Source organism: Carcharhinus amblyrhynchos, chromosome 2, assembly GCF_965287045.1.
Source record: "Carcharhinus amblyrhynchos chromosome 2, sCarAmb.v2.hapA, whole genome shotgun sequence".
NCBI lineage: Eukaryota > Metazoa > Chordata > Chondrichthyes > Carcharhiniformes > Carcharhinidae > Carcharhinus > Carcharhinus amblyrhynchos.
In genome coordinates, this window is record NC_137325.1 from 119,114,223 (window position 1) to 119,127,120 (window position 12,898).

General features: G+C 41.9%; 1 protein-coding gene across 10 annotated transcripts in view; it reads left to right on the plus strand.

Moving 5' to 3' along the window:
• The window catches only part of svila (supervillin a), a 236,612-nt gene that overhangs the window by 180,364 nt on the left and 43,350 nt on the right, over window positions 1-12,898 (plus strand). For all 10 annotated transcript variants that reach the window (XM_080211847.1, XM_080211827.1, XM_080211867.1 and 7 more), the window contains 5 exons: window positions 2,550-2,705; window positions 6,177-6,313; window positions 7,804-7,951; window positions 9,201-9,346; window positions 11,636-11,811. In XM_080211847.1, the coding sequence (XP_080067973.1) occupies window positions 2,550-2,705; window positions 6,177-6,313; window positions 7,804-7,951; window positions 9,201-9,346; window positions 11,636-11,811 (763 nt within the window). The remainder of the gene's footprint in view (window positions 1-2,549; window positions 2,706-6,176; window positions 6,314-7,803; window positions 7,952-9,200; window positions 9,347-11,635; window positions 11,812-12,898) is intronic.

The following is a 12,898-nucleotide window of genomic DNA, read 5'->3' on the forward strand; positions in this document are numbered from 1 at the left end:
GAAATTGTAGAAGGTGCGTTATTCAGTATGTCCTACATGTGGACATACTGGTACCCAAACTAGAAAACTATTCAATTTCTTAGGGCTGATGTGGTTCACAATTAATAAACTGCAGATAAAATAATTAGGATTTTTGGCTTAAGGCTGCAAGAAAGGTAATCCAGATGTGAGAAATGAAAATGGACCTATATGCGTAACTTGTAGTTTATTTCAACCTGTCCATGTCTGGCTTTCTGTAAAAACAGTGCACTCGTGTTTATAGCACAGGAACAGGCCATTTGGCCGATCTTATTTGTACCAGCATTTGTGTACCATGCAAACCACCTCCCACCCCTTTACATCTGACCCTATCAGTGTATCGTTTTATTTTCTACTCCCTCGTGTGCTTATCCTTAAATTCAACCAATGCCTTTCTCCTCAACTACTCCTCATGGTACACATTCCATATTCTTATCACTCTTTTAGTAAAGGAGGTTTCTCCTGGATTCTCTATTAAACTCGTTAATGACCTCTAATTTTGGACACCCAACAAATGGAAATTTATCATATGCTTTTACGCTGTTGAGCCCTTTCTTTAACACAGAAGATACAATGTAGAAGATGCCCTTCATCCCATTGAGTTTGCACCAACACGTCAGAAACGCCTAACCTCCCATCTAATCCCATTTACTAGAACTTAGCCTATGGCCTTGAATGTTATGATGTGCCAGAATGTGAGGCAACCTGCCGTCACCACCACCCTCCCAGGCAGCGCATTCCAGACTGTCACTACTCTCTGGGTAAAAAGGTTTGTCTCATGTTTCCCCTAAACTTCCGGCCCAGCACCCCCCCGCCGTCCTTTAACTTGTGTCCCCTCATGACTGACCCTTCAACTAAGGGGAGCAGCTGCTCCCTATCCACCCTATCCATGCCTCTCATAATCTTGTACACCTCGATCAGGTCATCCTTCAGTGCTCCAATAAAAACAACCCAAGCTATCCAACCTCTCTTCGTAACTTAAACGTTCCATCCCAGGCAACATTCTGGGGAATCTCTTCTGCACACCCTCCAATGCAATCCCATCCTTCCAAGAATATGGCAGCCAGAACTGCACACAGTACTCTAGCTGTGGCCTCACCAAAGTTCTATACAACTCCATAATGAGCAGTCTACTTTTGTAACATACGCCTCAGTTGATAAAGGCAAGTATCTCATATGCCTTTTTCACTATCGCCCTAATATGCCCTACTGCCTTCAGAGATCTATAGACAAACACACCCAGGTCCCTTTGTTCCTCAGAACTTCCTAATGTCATGCCATTCATTGAATTCTTGCTCGTCAAGTTAAATTGTGTCTGCCCATTTGACCATCACATCTATACCTGTATTCCTAAACACTGAACCTCACAGTTAACCATCTGGCCAATCTTTGTGCCATCCACAAACTTAGTAATCCTTAACCTCACGCAGTCATCAATGTCGTTTACATAAATGCCGAATAATAGGGGACCCAGCGCAGGTCCCTGTGGTGTGTCACTGGACACTGGCTTCCAGTCACTAACGCAGCCTTCTGTCATCACACTCTGTCTCCTGTAACAACTCCAATTTTGAATCCACCTCATCAAATTACTCAGTAACCCATGTGCATTTGCCTCCTTTATAAGTCTCCCATGTGGGACCTTGTGGATGGCATGGTGGCACAATGGTTAGCACTGCCTCACAATGCCAAGGACTGGGGTTCAATTCCCAGCTTGGGTCACTGTCTGTGCAGAGTCTGCACATGCTCCCTGCGGATTCGTGTGGATTTCCTCCGAGTTCCAACCAAGGCCTGAAAGATGTGCAAGTTTGGTGCATTGGCCATGATAAATTCTCCCTCAGTGTACGCAAACAGGTGCCAAAATTGTGGTGACTAAAGGGTTTTCACAGTAACTTCTTTGCAGCGTTAATATAAGCCTACTTACGACACTACTAAATAAATAAGGAAAGGCTTTGCTGAAATCCATATAGACTACATTAAATTTAGAATTAGTTTTGTAAATAGATTTACAGAGAAATGATCCTTGTCTGGCGCCATGGTAGATGATTATTATCCATCATCTCTCATTTCCCTTCCTCCCTGAAATAAAGCACTGGCTTTGTGGCAGAAATTACTCCAGTACACAACTAAGAGAGAGAGAAGCCCTGTCGGAGCTGCAACCTCCCAAGTGAAAGGCTAAACGTTTCTGTCCTTACAGGTGGACTTGAATGTTGCCATGGCACTATTTCAGGAGAGCAGGGAATTGTTCCTCAGTGTCATGACCACGGTTTATTCCACAACCACTATGACTATAACAGATATCTCATTGTGGTTTGTGGGATCTTGCTATGCATTAAATGACTAATGCATTTTCCTACATTACAAGAGAGTGACTACATTTGAAAACAATACTTCCATTGTCTGAAAAACCCTCTTGGGTGTCCATGAGGTCATCAAAGGTGCTACATAAATGCAAGTCTTTTTAGTAGCTTCCTGCAGGGCACAATGTAAATGCAGCAGCGGTGCTGATTCACCTTTTCATTTTTTTAAATCAGTGTCCAAGAACTCCAACTTATCGGAAATGGCGTTAGCTGGGCTGGCAAGCAAAGAGGACTTCAGCAGTGTCAACCTCCGTAATGTAAATTTGACAGAACAAGTGTCGAACAACAGCGCTGTGCCATACAAAAAGCTGATGTTGCTGCAGATTAAAGGTTGGAATTCATTAATTTATTAAAGGGCTCTCGACTTCTCATCAATCTTTTACAAAAGTATTTCTGCGTGCCTGTGCAATTTCTAGTTTAAACCAAAACAAACCTCTACATCAGCTTCACTGCCATTTACTTTTCATCCTTTGCTAAATCATCATAACTGTCTGTTTCGTATCTGTAAACATAATCCAGATCAGCAGCAGTTTTTTTGAGGAAGAAGAGAGAAGAGCTATTGCTGTGCAGAGTAGATTTTGAACAGTACTTTCTTGTCACTGAGTGGATGCTCAGTTTGACTTGAATTTTAAAACAATGGGAAATCGTTACTAATGTGTGTGAAGGCAATAAAAATACAATGGGAAAAACATATAATGCCTCTATCAGGCAAGCAAATGGGGGTGATTCTCCCAGTTCTAGCAACGCAGCAGGCGGGGAGACTCAAGCGGAAGCAGTGTTGTGGGCTTACCGCTGGGCATCACAGCCTCTACAGGTCTCCGGCCGCCAGATTTCCAGCGTCGTCAGTCCCGTGCCAGAAATTGACGCAGAGCTGAATAAATGATAGAAATGAGCATTACCACCTTTTAATAGCAGTCCTGGGACTGAAGTCTCCGAAGCTGCTAGCCGCCTCCCCCCCCCCCCCCCCCCCCCCAACCCCCCTACTCTAGCCAGGAGGGTTTCACTCCAGTGGGGTTTACAACAGCTCCTCCACAAACGGGGAGCTGGCTGCCCAACCCCACTGGAGTGAAGGGGGGGCCATTGAGGTGTCCACCCCTCCCACCCGAGGCTGGAGTAAGGAGGTTGTCCATGAGGCATTGCCAGTTTGGAAGTGCGGCCAACATTCTACACAAAATCTCATATGTTCAGTACCCAACAGAATACTATTATTTTAAAAACTGGGAAATAAGGATCCAAACCTTAAAATTGCTTCAGATATGTTTGACTTGTCTGAGCCAACTTTGCTCAGGTCTAAGCAAGTTCCTGGAAACTTCTAATTTCTACAAAGAACTATCCTTTAGCTTCTCTGGAGCTTGTTGTTTTTCATTGTATAGCTTTACTGCTTCTAGCCAAGCTGAGAGCTATTCCCTCTCTAGCCTCCAAACTCAAACTGCCTGGATCCAATTAAACACTAAAATTCAAAAGATAATCTCAAAAGTGGCTCCTCGTTGCTAAGCAACATCTTGTTCTTTCCCCAAGTCAGTGTTTACTCTTCACGTTGTAAACTCTCTCAGCACAATACAGCCACAGTTTGAACTGAAACCAACTCCCATCCCCCCATACTTGCAAATACCTTTGTTTAACTTGAACCTAACTGGGATTTTACTCTTTCTTACACAAGCACTAAATTTAAATCACTTAAATTCATGCCTTATTTCTAATATTTAACAATACAAACATATATCACTTAAAGCCACCTCAGCTCTTTGACACGGAGTGCTGCACTTTGGTGTTGTCTTTAGTTAAACTGAAGTCCTGTCTGCCTGCTCAGGTGAACATAAACACAATTAACAGAACTATTTGATAAAGAATAGGGGAGTTCTTGAACTCAGATTATCGGATCATTTATCTCATTGCTGTTTGTGACTTGAAGTATATGAAGATTGGCTGCCACATTTCCCAACAATACAGCAATGATATATTTCCAAAAGTGATTAATTGGCTGTAAAGCCCTTTGGGTTGTTTAGAGGGCACTATATAAAAGTGAGTTCTTTCTTAAGTGAAATGAAAGTGGGTCATCTGGCTGCAGCTGCTAATAAGTGTGATACTAAGGCATGTAACAGTTATTCAGAAGTGAGAATGGCTTTTGGGCAAAGAGAACAAAAACCATTTTGCGAGCGCATTAATGGTACGTTTTGCAGCTTGGGCTCCAGGTGTACCTTTGGTACTCAGTAGAGGGAACATGACAAGGCACCTATCACTGGGGCAAAAAAATTTCTAACTGGATGAATTTTGATTCTTTCATTTTGTATGAAAACTGTAGGCATGATGGATAGCATTTTGTCTTTCACACCCTCAGGTGGATAGAAATGCAGCTCACCTTAATGGAATAAAATGTTCCTTTCTGCTTGCAAGTATTAAATAAAATGAGTTTGAGTTCATGATAGGCACAATGTTATTCATAACTTGTGGCAAGTTAACAGTCTGAGTCTACATGGCTGGCTAATAAGGGAACAAGTCTAGCAGATTTTCTAATTGTCATTACCAATATGTTAACGTGAAGGTAAGTTAGTAAGGCCCTTTACTTTTCTTCTGGTCTGCACCTTACCTGACCAGGTCTTATCAATGATATCATTCAAGGTGGGAAACTGGTCTATTCAAGCACCAATACCTTCTATTTTGAACAGCAGCATTGAACTCAAAAGAACATAAGAACATAAGAAATAGGAGCAGGATTAGGCCATCTAGCCCCTTGAGCCTGCCCCGCCATTCAATAAGATCATGGCTGATCTGAAGTGGCTCAGTTCCACTTTCCCGCTTTCTCCCCATAACCATTAATCCCCTTGCCTACCAAAAACCTATCTACCCGCGTCCTAAATATATTTAGCGAGGTAGCCTCAACCCTTTCAACGGGCAGAGATTCACCACCCTTTGAGTGAAGAAGTTCCTCCTCAACTCTGTTCTAAACTGCCCCCCCCCTTATCTTGAGGCTGTGCCCTCTAGTCCTATTGTCCTTTCTGAGCAGGAAGAACTTCTCAACCTTTACCCTATCCAACCTCTTCATCTTATACGTCTCAATAAGATCCCCCCTCATCCTTCTAAACTCCAATGAGTACAGACCCAGTCTATTCAGCCTCTCTTCATAGTTCAACCCCCACAACTCCAGTATCAGCCTAGTGAACCTCCACTGCACTCCCTCCAAGGCCAAAATATCCTTGCGCAAGTGCGGCGACCAAAACTGCACACAGTACTCCAGCTGCGGCCCCACCAGTGCCCTGTACAGTTGCAGCAAGACCTCCCTACTTTTATATTCAATCCCCCTCGCTATGAAGGCCAGCATCCCATTTGCCTTCCTGATCACCTGCTGCACCTGTAGGCTGGGTTTTTGCGATTCATGCACAAGGACCCCCAGGTCCCTCTGCACCGTAGCATGCTGCAGCTTTTCGCCCTTTAAATAATAGTCCCTCCTACTATTATTCCTGCCAAAGTGGATAACCTCACACTTGCCAACATTGTATCCCAAAAGCCATTTGTTTTTGATTAAGAATGTAATGAGCAAAGTGCTATAAATACAGGGTGTAAAGATTAGCGTACTTGAGCTTCCTTATTTTCATCTGTAAAAAGTGTAGTGAAGTTTGATGGACCCAAAGAGCCTGATTTTTAACTCCCTCAACAGCCATTCACTTACAAAATTAAAATTGGGCCCAAAGTTGCAAGACACTGGGTAAAATGTTCCTAGACGTGGGATTTGTTCTAGTGTTGTGTTGGCCATTATACCGTACCACAACTGTTTGAACACACATTCCTAAATTTATTTCTCAGGGCGAAGGCATATTCAAACCAGGCTGGTGGAACCAAGAGCATCTTCGTTGAACAGTGGGGATTGTTTCTTGCTACTGGCTCCTCAGCATTGTTTCCTGTGGTCCGGAGAATTTACCAATGTCATTGAAAAAGCCAAGGTCAGTTTATTTTTCTGGGTAAGCTTCAGTGGAAACAAACTTCCTACTCTATCCTCACAAAGCTTCCGTTCCTATGAGCTTCTTTCGTGAAATTAAATGACAATGCAGTTCATGGACCCAGAATATGCCAAAGACAGTATTTCCTGCCAGATGTTTGCAAGAGGCATGGTCTCACAAGCCATGTATTCCGTGAGTTTGTTTGTTGGATATCTAGATTTCCTGTCGTTTTACAGGCTTTGTTGAGACTAACATACTCAGGATAAAGCACTCTTACAAAGTCAGCAAGAAACAAAGTCCAGATTCATTACAAATTTGAAAGGAGTAACACAGGACAGCGAACAAAAGCATACTCTTTTTGTCACATTTCCTTTCTCCACGATACAAAAAATGAAGCGATGGGCAACTGAAGCTGTCCAAGTGTATTTCAGGAGTTTTAGTGTATTTATTTTAATTCACCCAACTTTTAATCAGAATTCTCCCAATGTTTTTATGAGATGACTGCAATACAAGTTGCACTGCGGTGTGATTGCTATGCTTTTATGAACAACTGTTTGAAAATAAAATTGAGATAAAGTCAGTAAAGAAATGTGGAACATTCAGCAGCTAGTGCACTGCATTGGATGCGGGAGTCTCCACAAAGCTTTTGTAGAATTAATTGTTTATGTGAGAGGTTAATTTCTTATTAAATGGTATCTGTTAGAATCATAGAATCTCAGAGCAAAAGGAAGCCATTTGGCCCATTGAGCTTGCACTGACAACAATTCCCCCTAACCCCATGTATTTACACCACTGGTCTCCCTGACACTAATGGGCCAATTTAGCATGGCTAGTCCACCTAACCTTCATGTCTTTGGATTGCGAGAGGAAATCGGACCACGCAGACAAGGAGAGAGCGTGCAAACTCCACACAGTCAGTCACCCAGGACTGGAATTGAACCATATTTGAAACAATTTGAAACATATTCAAACTTCTGATGATATATGAAACATTATCACAAAACGGACAATTCTTTATTAATGAGATCAACAACATTATTTTAACCTCTTACCTCTCCTGGTTATTTCATGTTTTGTGGTGCATTAGCAGTTTTTAATTCTGGGGCCAAATTCTGTATATAATAGAAAATGCTGTCAGTTACACAGCAAATCAGTCGATGAACGTTTTGGTGGTCAGCATGGAAAAGCACCTTCATCTAATTCCCCACCCAATTTACCAGTCTTTTTGTCTGTGTAAAAATATGTCGCATAAGGAGAATAAGTGAAATGTGTAGTAATGCAGAATCTGATTTAGTATCTTTGGAGATTACTTTCACCATAATCCTGAATCAAATAAGGAGATGAGTTTCCAAGGTGCGTTAATACTTCGAGCGAACCTGATTGCCCACTAGATTTATTTTTTTGTTCAAGTCTTTAATCTCAAGCTAATACGCTGAATAAATGTACTGTGTCAAATAACACTGTATCTAAGTGTATTTTTCAATACTTTTCAGGCTTCAGAACTGGCAGCTTTTATTCAGACTAAAAGAGACCTTGGCTGCAGGGCACCATACGTGGCCACAATAGAAGAAGGAATTAACAGCCATATGAAAACAGCCAAAGACTTCTGGAGACTTTTGGGTGGACAGTCAAGCTACCAAAGTAATAATAACTGCAGTGAATTTTGGATTTGAATGAAATTATAAGTTTCTTGAATCTTGCCAATATGCACCTTTTTAGAGATATATTTCAAAATTAGAACATGTATTTTCTTGAGCTGATTGAAAAAGTGATACGTGGAGCAGAGCTCAGAACAGTGTTAGCCACTGGGTAAAATGTTCCGAGGCGAGGGATTTGTTCTAGTGTTGTGTTGGCCATTAGACTGTACCAAAACTATTTGAACATACATTCCTAAATTTACACTTAAGAGTTAGAAAAAGTTATCTTAATTCCCAACTGAGATTGGAAGGAAAATTCTTCCCTTGTGCTGCCCAAAAATGATACCATGTAATTAGTGTTAGTTCCCACACAGCAGAAGGCCATTCGGTCTGTTCAGTCCCTCTGTGGACTAGTCCAACCAGTCCCATTTCTTTGCTCTATCCCCAGGTCTTTGAAAGTTTATTTCCTTCAAGTGCCTATCAATTCTAATAGTAGATCGTCTCTGTATCCACTACCCTTGTGGGCAGCAAGTTCCAGGTCAATATATCTCATTGCATAATAAAAAATCTTCTTCACATTGCTCCTGAATTCCTTGCCTAGTACCTTAAACCTGTGTTCTTCTAGTCCTTGTACCAACAGTTAATGGGAACAGTATTTCTTTGCCTACCTTATTCCCAATCCTGTCATATTCTTGTACACCACTTTCAAATCTTCCCTCAATCTACTTTGCTCCAAGGAAAACAATTCCAGCTTCTCCAAATAAACCCTACAGCAAAAATCTCTTATCCCTGGAATCATTCTGATAAATCTCCTCTGCAGTTTCTCCAGTATGAAAAATAACCATTTCCCATTATTCTGTTTTCGCTCATTAACCCAGTGTTTCATACAGCTGTCACTGATCTTTCTATTACGTGAGCTGCAATTTTATTATTAAGTGTTTTATGTGGTATTTTATCAAATATTTCCTTAAAATCCAAATAGACCATATCCATTGCATTTCCTTCATCAGCCTTTTCCATTACCTCGTCAAAGTATTCAGTTAGGTTAGTCAAGCCAATCTTGGTATAGATTTATTCACGGTGGTTGGTGATAATAGGGTCAAGGGAACAGGAGGTGAACCTTATGGACAAGATGAGTGTAACACTGGCAGGAAGGAAGATAGGAGAGAAACTAGAGAAAGTTTGAAGTTCAGGACAATTTATATGTTCAAGGGCGATGCATTTCAAAGAAAACTTCTTCATTTAATTTGCAGGTGCTGGAAATCCAGATGAAGATGAACTGTATGAAAGTGCAATAGTAGAAACTAACTGTATTTATCGTCTAGTGGACGATAAATTAGTCCCTGACGATGACTTCTGGGGAAAAATACCACGTTGTTCTTTGCTTAATTCAAAAGATGTAAGTATTTGTCAGGTGAACCAGAGTGGGGCACCCTCCAGTAAATCCCTTGGTGAATACACTACCTTGTGCTAGACTAGATCAGGAAGGCGCAGGTTTAATCCCGTTTGTGCTGAACTAGAATTGTACTTGTTCTCAGCCAGGTGCTTACACTGCCAGAACAGCTGTGTGAAAGAGAGAGGGGGAAAAAGAAAATCACTGTTTCCATTCATGACCGTGCCAAAGTGTTGCCGTGTGGATATACATCAGGATGCAACTTGACTGCGTTACTTTGTGCAGTTACTTATGCTGTTGGCACACAGTCTAGCTTTTAAGTGAAAAATGGTTACATATTTGATCACTGGCAGCAGTCCTGGAATTGAATCTGAGTTATTGTATTTAGGCGAGAGAGGTATTGGAGGTGGGTGGATGAAAGCATGAAGATGTATATAGCAGGTGAGCTGGAGCAAAAGTAGATTCCCTCACCTCCATAATGTGTTTCTTTACTTTGTAGTGCTTATCACTGATTCATAGCATTAGTGTAGAATTGTAGAATGCAAGCGAGGCAGAGCAAGTAGAGATGGCAGTTTCCTTCACTAAAGGAAATCAATAAACCAGATGACCAGTTACAATAATCCAGTAGCTTTCACAATTAATTTCTGGTGCTCCAGCTTCCTATGCCAAGATTTCAACCCATAACCTCTGGGTTATTAATCTAATACCATAACTATTAGGTTGCTATAACCACAAACCTTGCAAATATGTGGCACTTTTAATAACCTAAAGAAGTCTCCATGGCCATGATGTTTAGGAGTGCTGGGTTTTCTATCCTACTATCCAAAGACCCAGTGGAGACTACATCTCTACCACTTCTGTCTGGCTCCCAATGATTTCATGCTCCAGTGAGTGTTAATTGACGGGAGGCAGCAATCTAGTTGGCTGGCAGCTGTCTAGTCCTTGCAGAGGCAGAAGCTGTGCTGGGCAGGACTACATGCAATTCCCAGCATTCCAGGGAAAGGTAAATTTTGGAGGGGTTCAGGGCAAGGAGGGTAGCAGAAGCCTGGGGGTGGCTGGACAGTGGTGGATTAGGCTATCAGCAGAGAGACCAGGGGGTTTGAGGACGTGGAGACCCTATGCTTATCGGACTTTAAGAGGCGGGGGGGTATAAGTGATGTTAAATGGGAGTTGCTGATGGAGATACCCATTCTCGCTCCCCGCCAAGGACTCAAGCTGATTATTTTCCGGGTTCCCCTATACCCTGTAAAACTCCTCCCTGTCAAACTCCTGCAGGTACTGCGGTTTCCTCCCACAGTCTGAAAAACATTGGTTTGGTGGATTGGGCCATGCTAAGCTCTCCCTCAGTGTACCCGAACAGGCACCAGAGGGGATTTTCACAGTAACTTCATCGCAGTGTTAATGTAAGCCTACTTGTGACAATAAATAAACTTTACTTCTAAAAATTTGAGGCTGGGTGGGAAACAACCCCCAAGTGGCCATGACTGGGACAAGAGCCGGCCGAGGTTTCGCACATCCCAACGTCAGATCACAGAATGGATGGGGCAGGCAGGAATTAGATGGAAAGCCCATCCACCTACAAATCAGGCAGTGGGGGGAACATAAAATTCTGCCCCAGGTTATTTACAAGAAGCACCAAAGTGCGTAGTGCAAGATTAAATGCTGGGCCAAAGCAGGAGACACTTGAAAGGTGACTTATTAAAACTCTAAAAGCTTACTAAAGGTACCTGAATGTCGTTCTGGTTTCAATTGTCTTTTTTTTATTGAATTCCTCGTACTTAATTATTGGCATTAACACCAGTGTGCAAAAAGCTGACTTCTGTCTTGCAGCATTGCTCTTCCTGTTGCTGATGGAAGTAACTGGCACATTGTGGCCGCACGCACACTAGCAACCTCTCGAGAGTTTGTTCTTCAGGTGTGAAATTCAACAGTCAAGCATGAAAGGGTTGTTTGGCTGGGGACTGAAGAAAAGGTTGCATCACATCCAAACTAGACAAGCTTATCTGCTGTGTTGAAGTATGTACCTACCATCAGGACTCACTGAACTATCACTGAATGAGAATCCTGGTTGATTTGTTTCCCTTGTTACCACCCATGGAGAGCCAGAGAACACTGAGGCAAATGAATGCCCATCTGTTGTTCCAGCTGAGATCAGATAACTGGCCACAGATCAGTTTCTGAACTAGAGGTGATTTTGATTTGTATAACCTGTATTAAACAACTGTGCTATCTGCCCAGCTACGTTGCATGTGAACTTTTATGCAGTTTTCTGAAGCCCTTGATTACTTTTCGTAGGTGCTGGTGTTCGATTTTGGCAGCGAAGTGTACGTCTGGCACGGAAAGGAGGTCACGCTCGCACAGAGAAAAGTAGCATTCCAATTGGCAAAACATTTATGGAATGGTACCTTTGACTACACAAACTGTGACATCAACCCTTTAGATCCAGGCGAATGTAATCCTCTGATACCAAGGTAGCTTTGATTTACATGAACAATTTACAACATACTGTGTGCATAATTAACCATAATAACTAGAGTTGACACAGCAAACATTGGAATATTTGAAGCAGAAGTTGCCACTTGATCCATCAAATTCAACAATTTTTGATGTTAACTTTTCCATCCTGCTTTATTCCTATTTATATCAGGCTCAAGAGGCTAAATTGTCCACTCCTACTTCTTGCTCTCCATGCCCTATTGAGAAAAATTAGAAAGAATAGAATGATAAATGTCCCCTAACTTTACATACATGTATGTTATGGAACTATGGCAAATAAAGTGACAGTTTGGGAACTTGAGGGAGAGATAAGGTTGACGGGAGGGAGTGTGGGGGAACATGTTTGCATAATCCTAATTACAGAATATGGGCTGAATTCAGCACGCACAACACAAGTCAAAGATGGGGCTTCACCATTGTTGCTTTCGTTCGTTGACCTGCCTTTAATTAAAGCACTGGGTACATTGAACTTATCCCTTTGTCCTTACTGATCTAAACTTTTTTTTTAATTGGGCGTTGTTCTGAATAATACTCAAAGAAAATGTATATGCACTTTCTCCTCTTCAATCCCTTTGGAGATGGACAGCAGCCACATTTTCTTTTTTTTTCCAAAGGACTGGTGGTTACAGGGAGGATGGTGGAGGCAGATTGACTACATCAGTTAAAAAGTGCTTGGATGAGCACTTGGCACATCATAACATTCAAGGCTATGGGCCAAATGCTGGCAGATGGGATTAGGTGGGAGTTCAGGTGTTTCTAATATGTCGGTGCGGACTTGATGGGTCGAAGGCCTTTTCAGCTTTGTCCACATTTGATGGCACTGGAAAAGTCTGCCTTCCTTTCGAAGTCTGCATTATTCTGATCTAAAGTTAGGATGGACTATTAACAGAATTATTAAGTGTTGGTGACTCATTCATTTGCTTAGATATGAGCAGAACAAGGACCATTCTATTGTTTAAATTTGCTCTTATAACCTGGAAAAACATTTGTGTTCCTAAACACTGCTGTTGGTTAGCTCCTAAATTTCAATTTATATTGGGTTTAATATTTTGTCAATCCGTG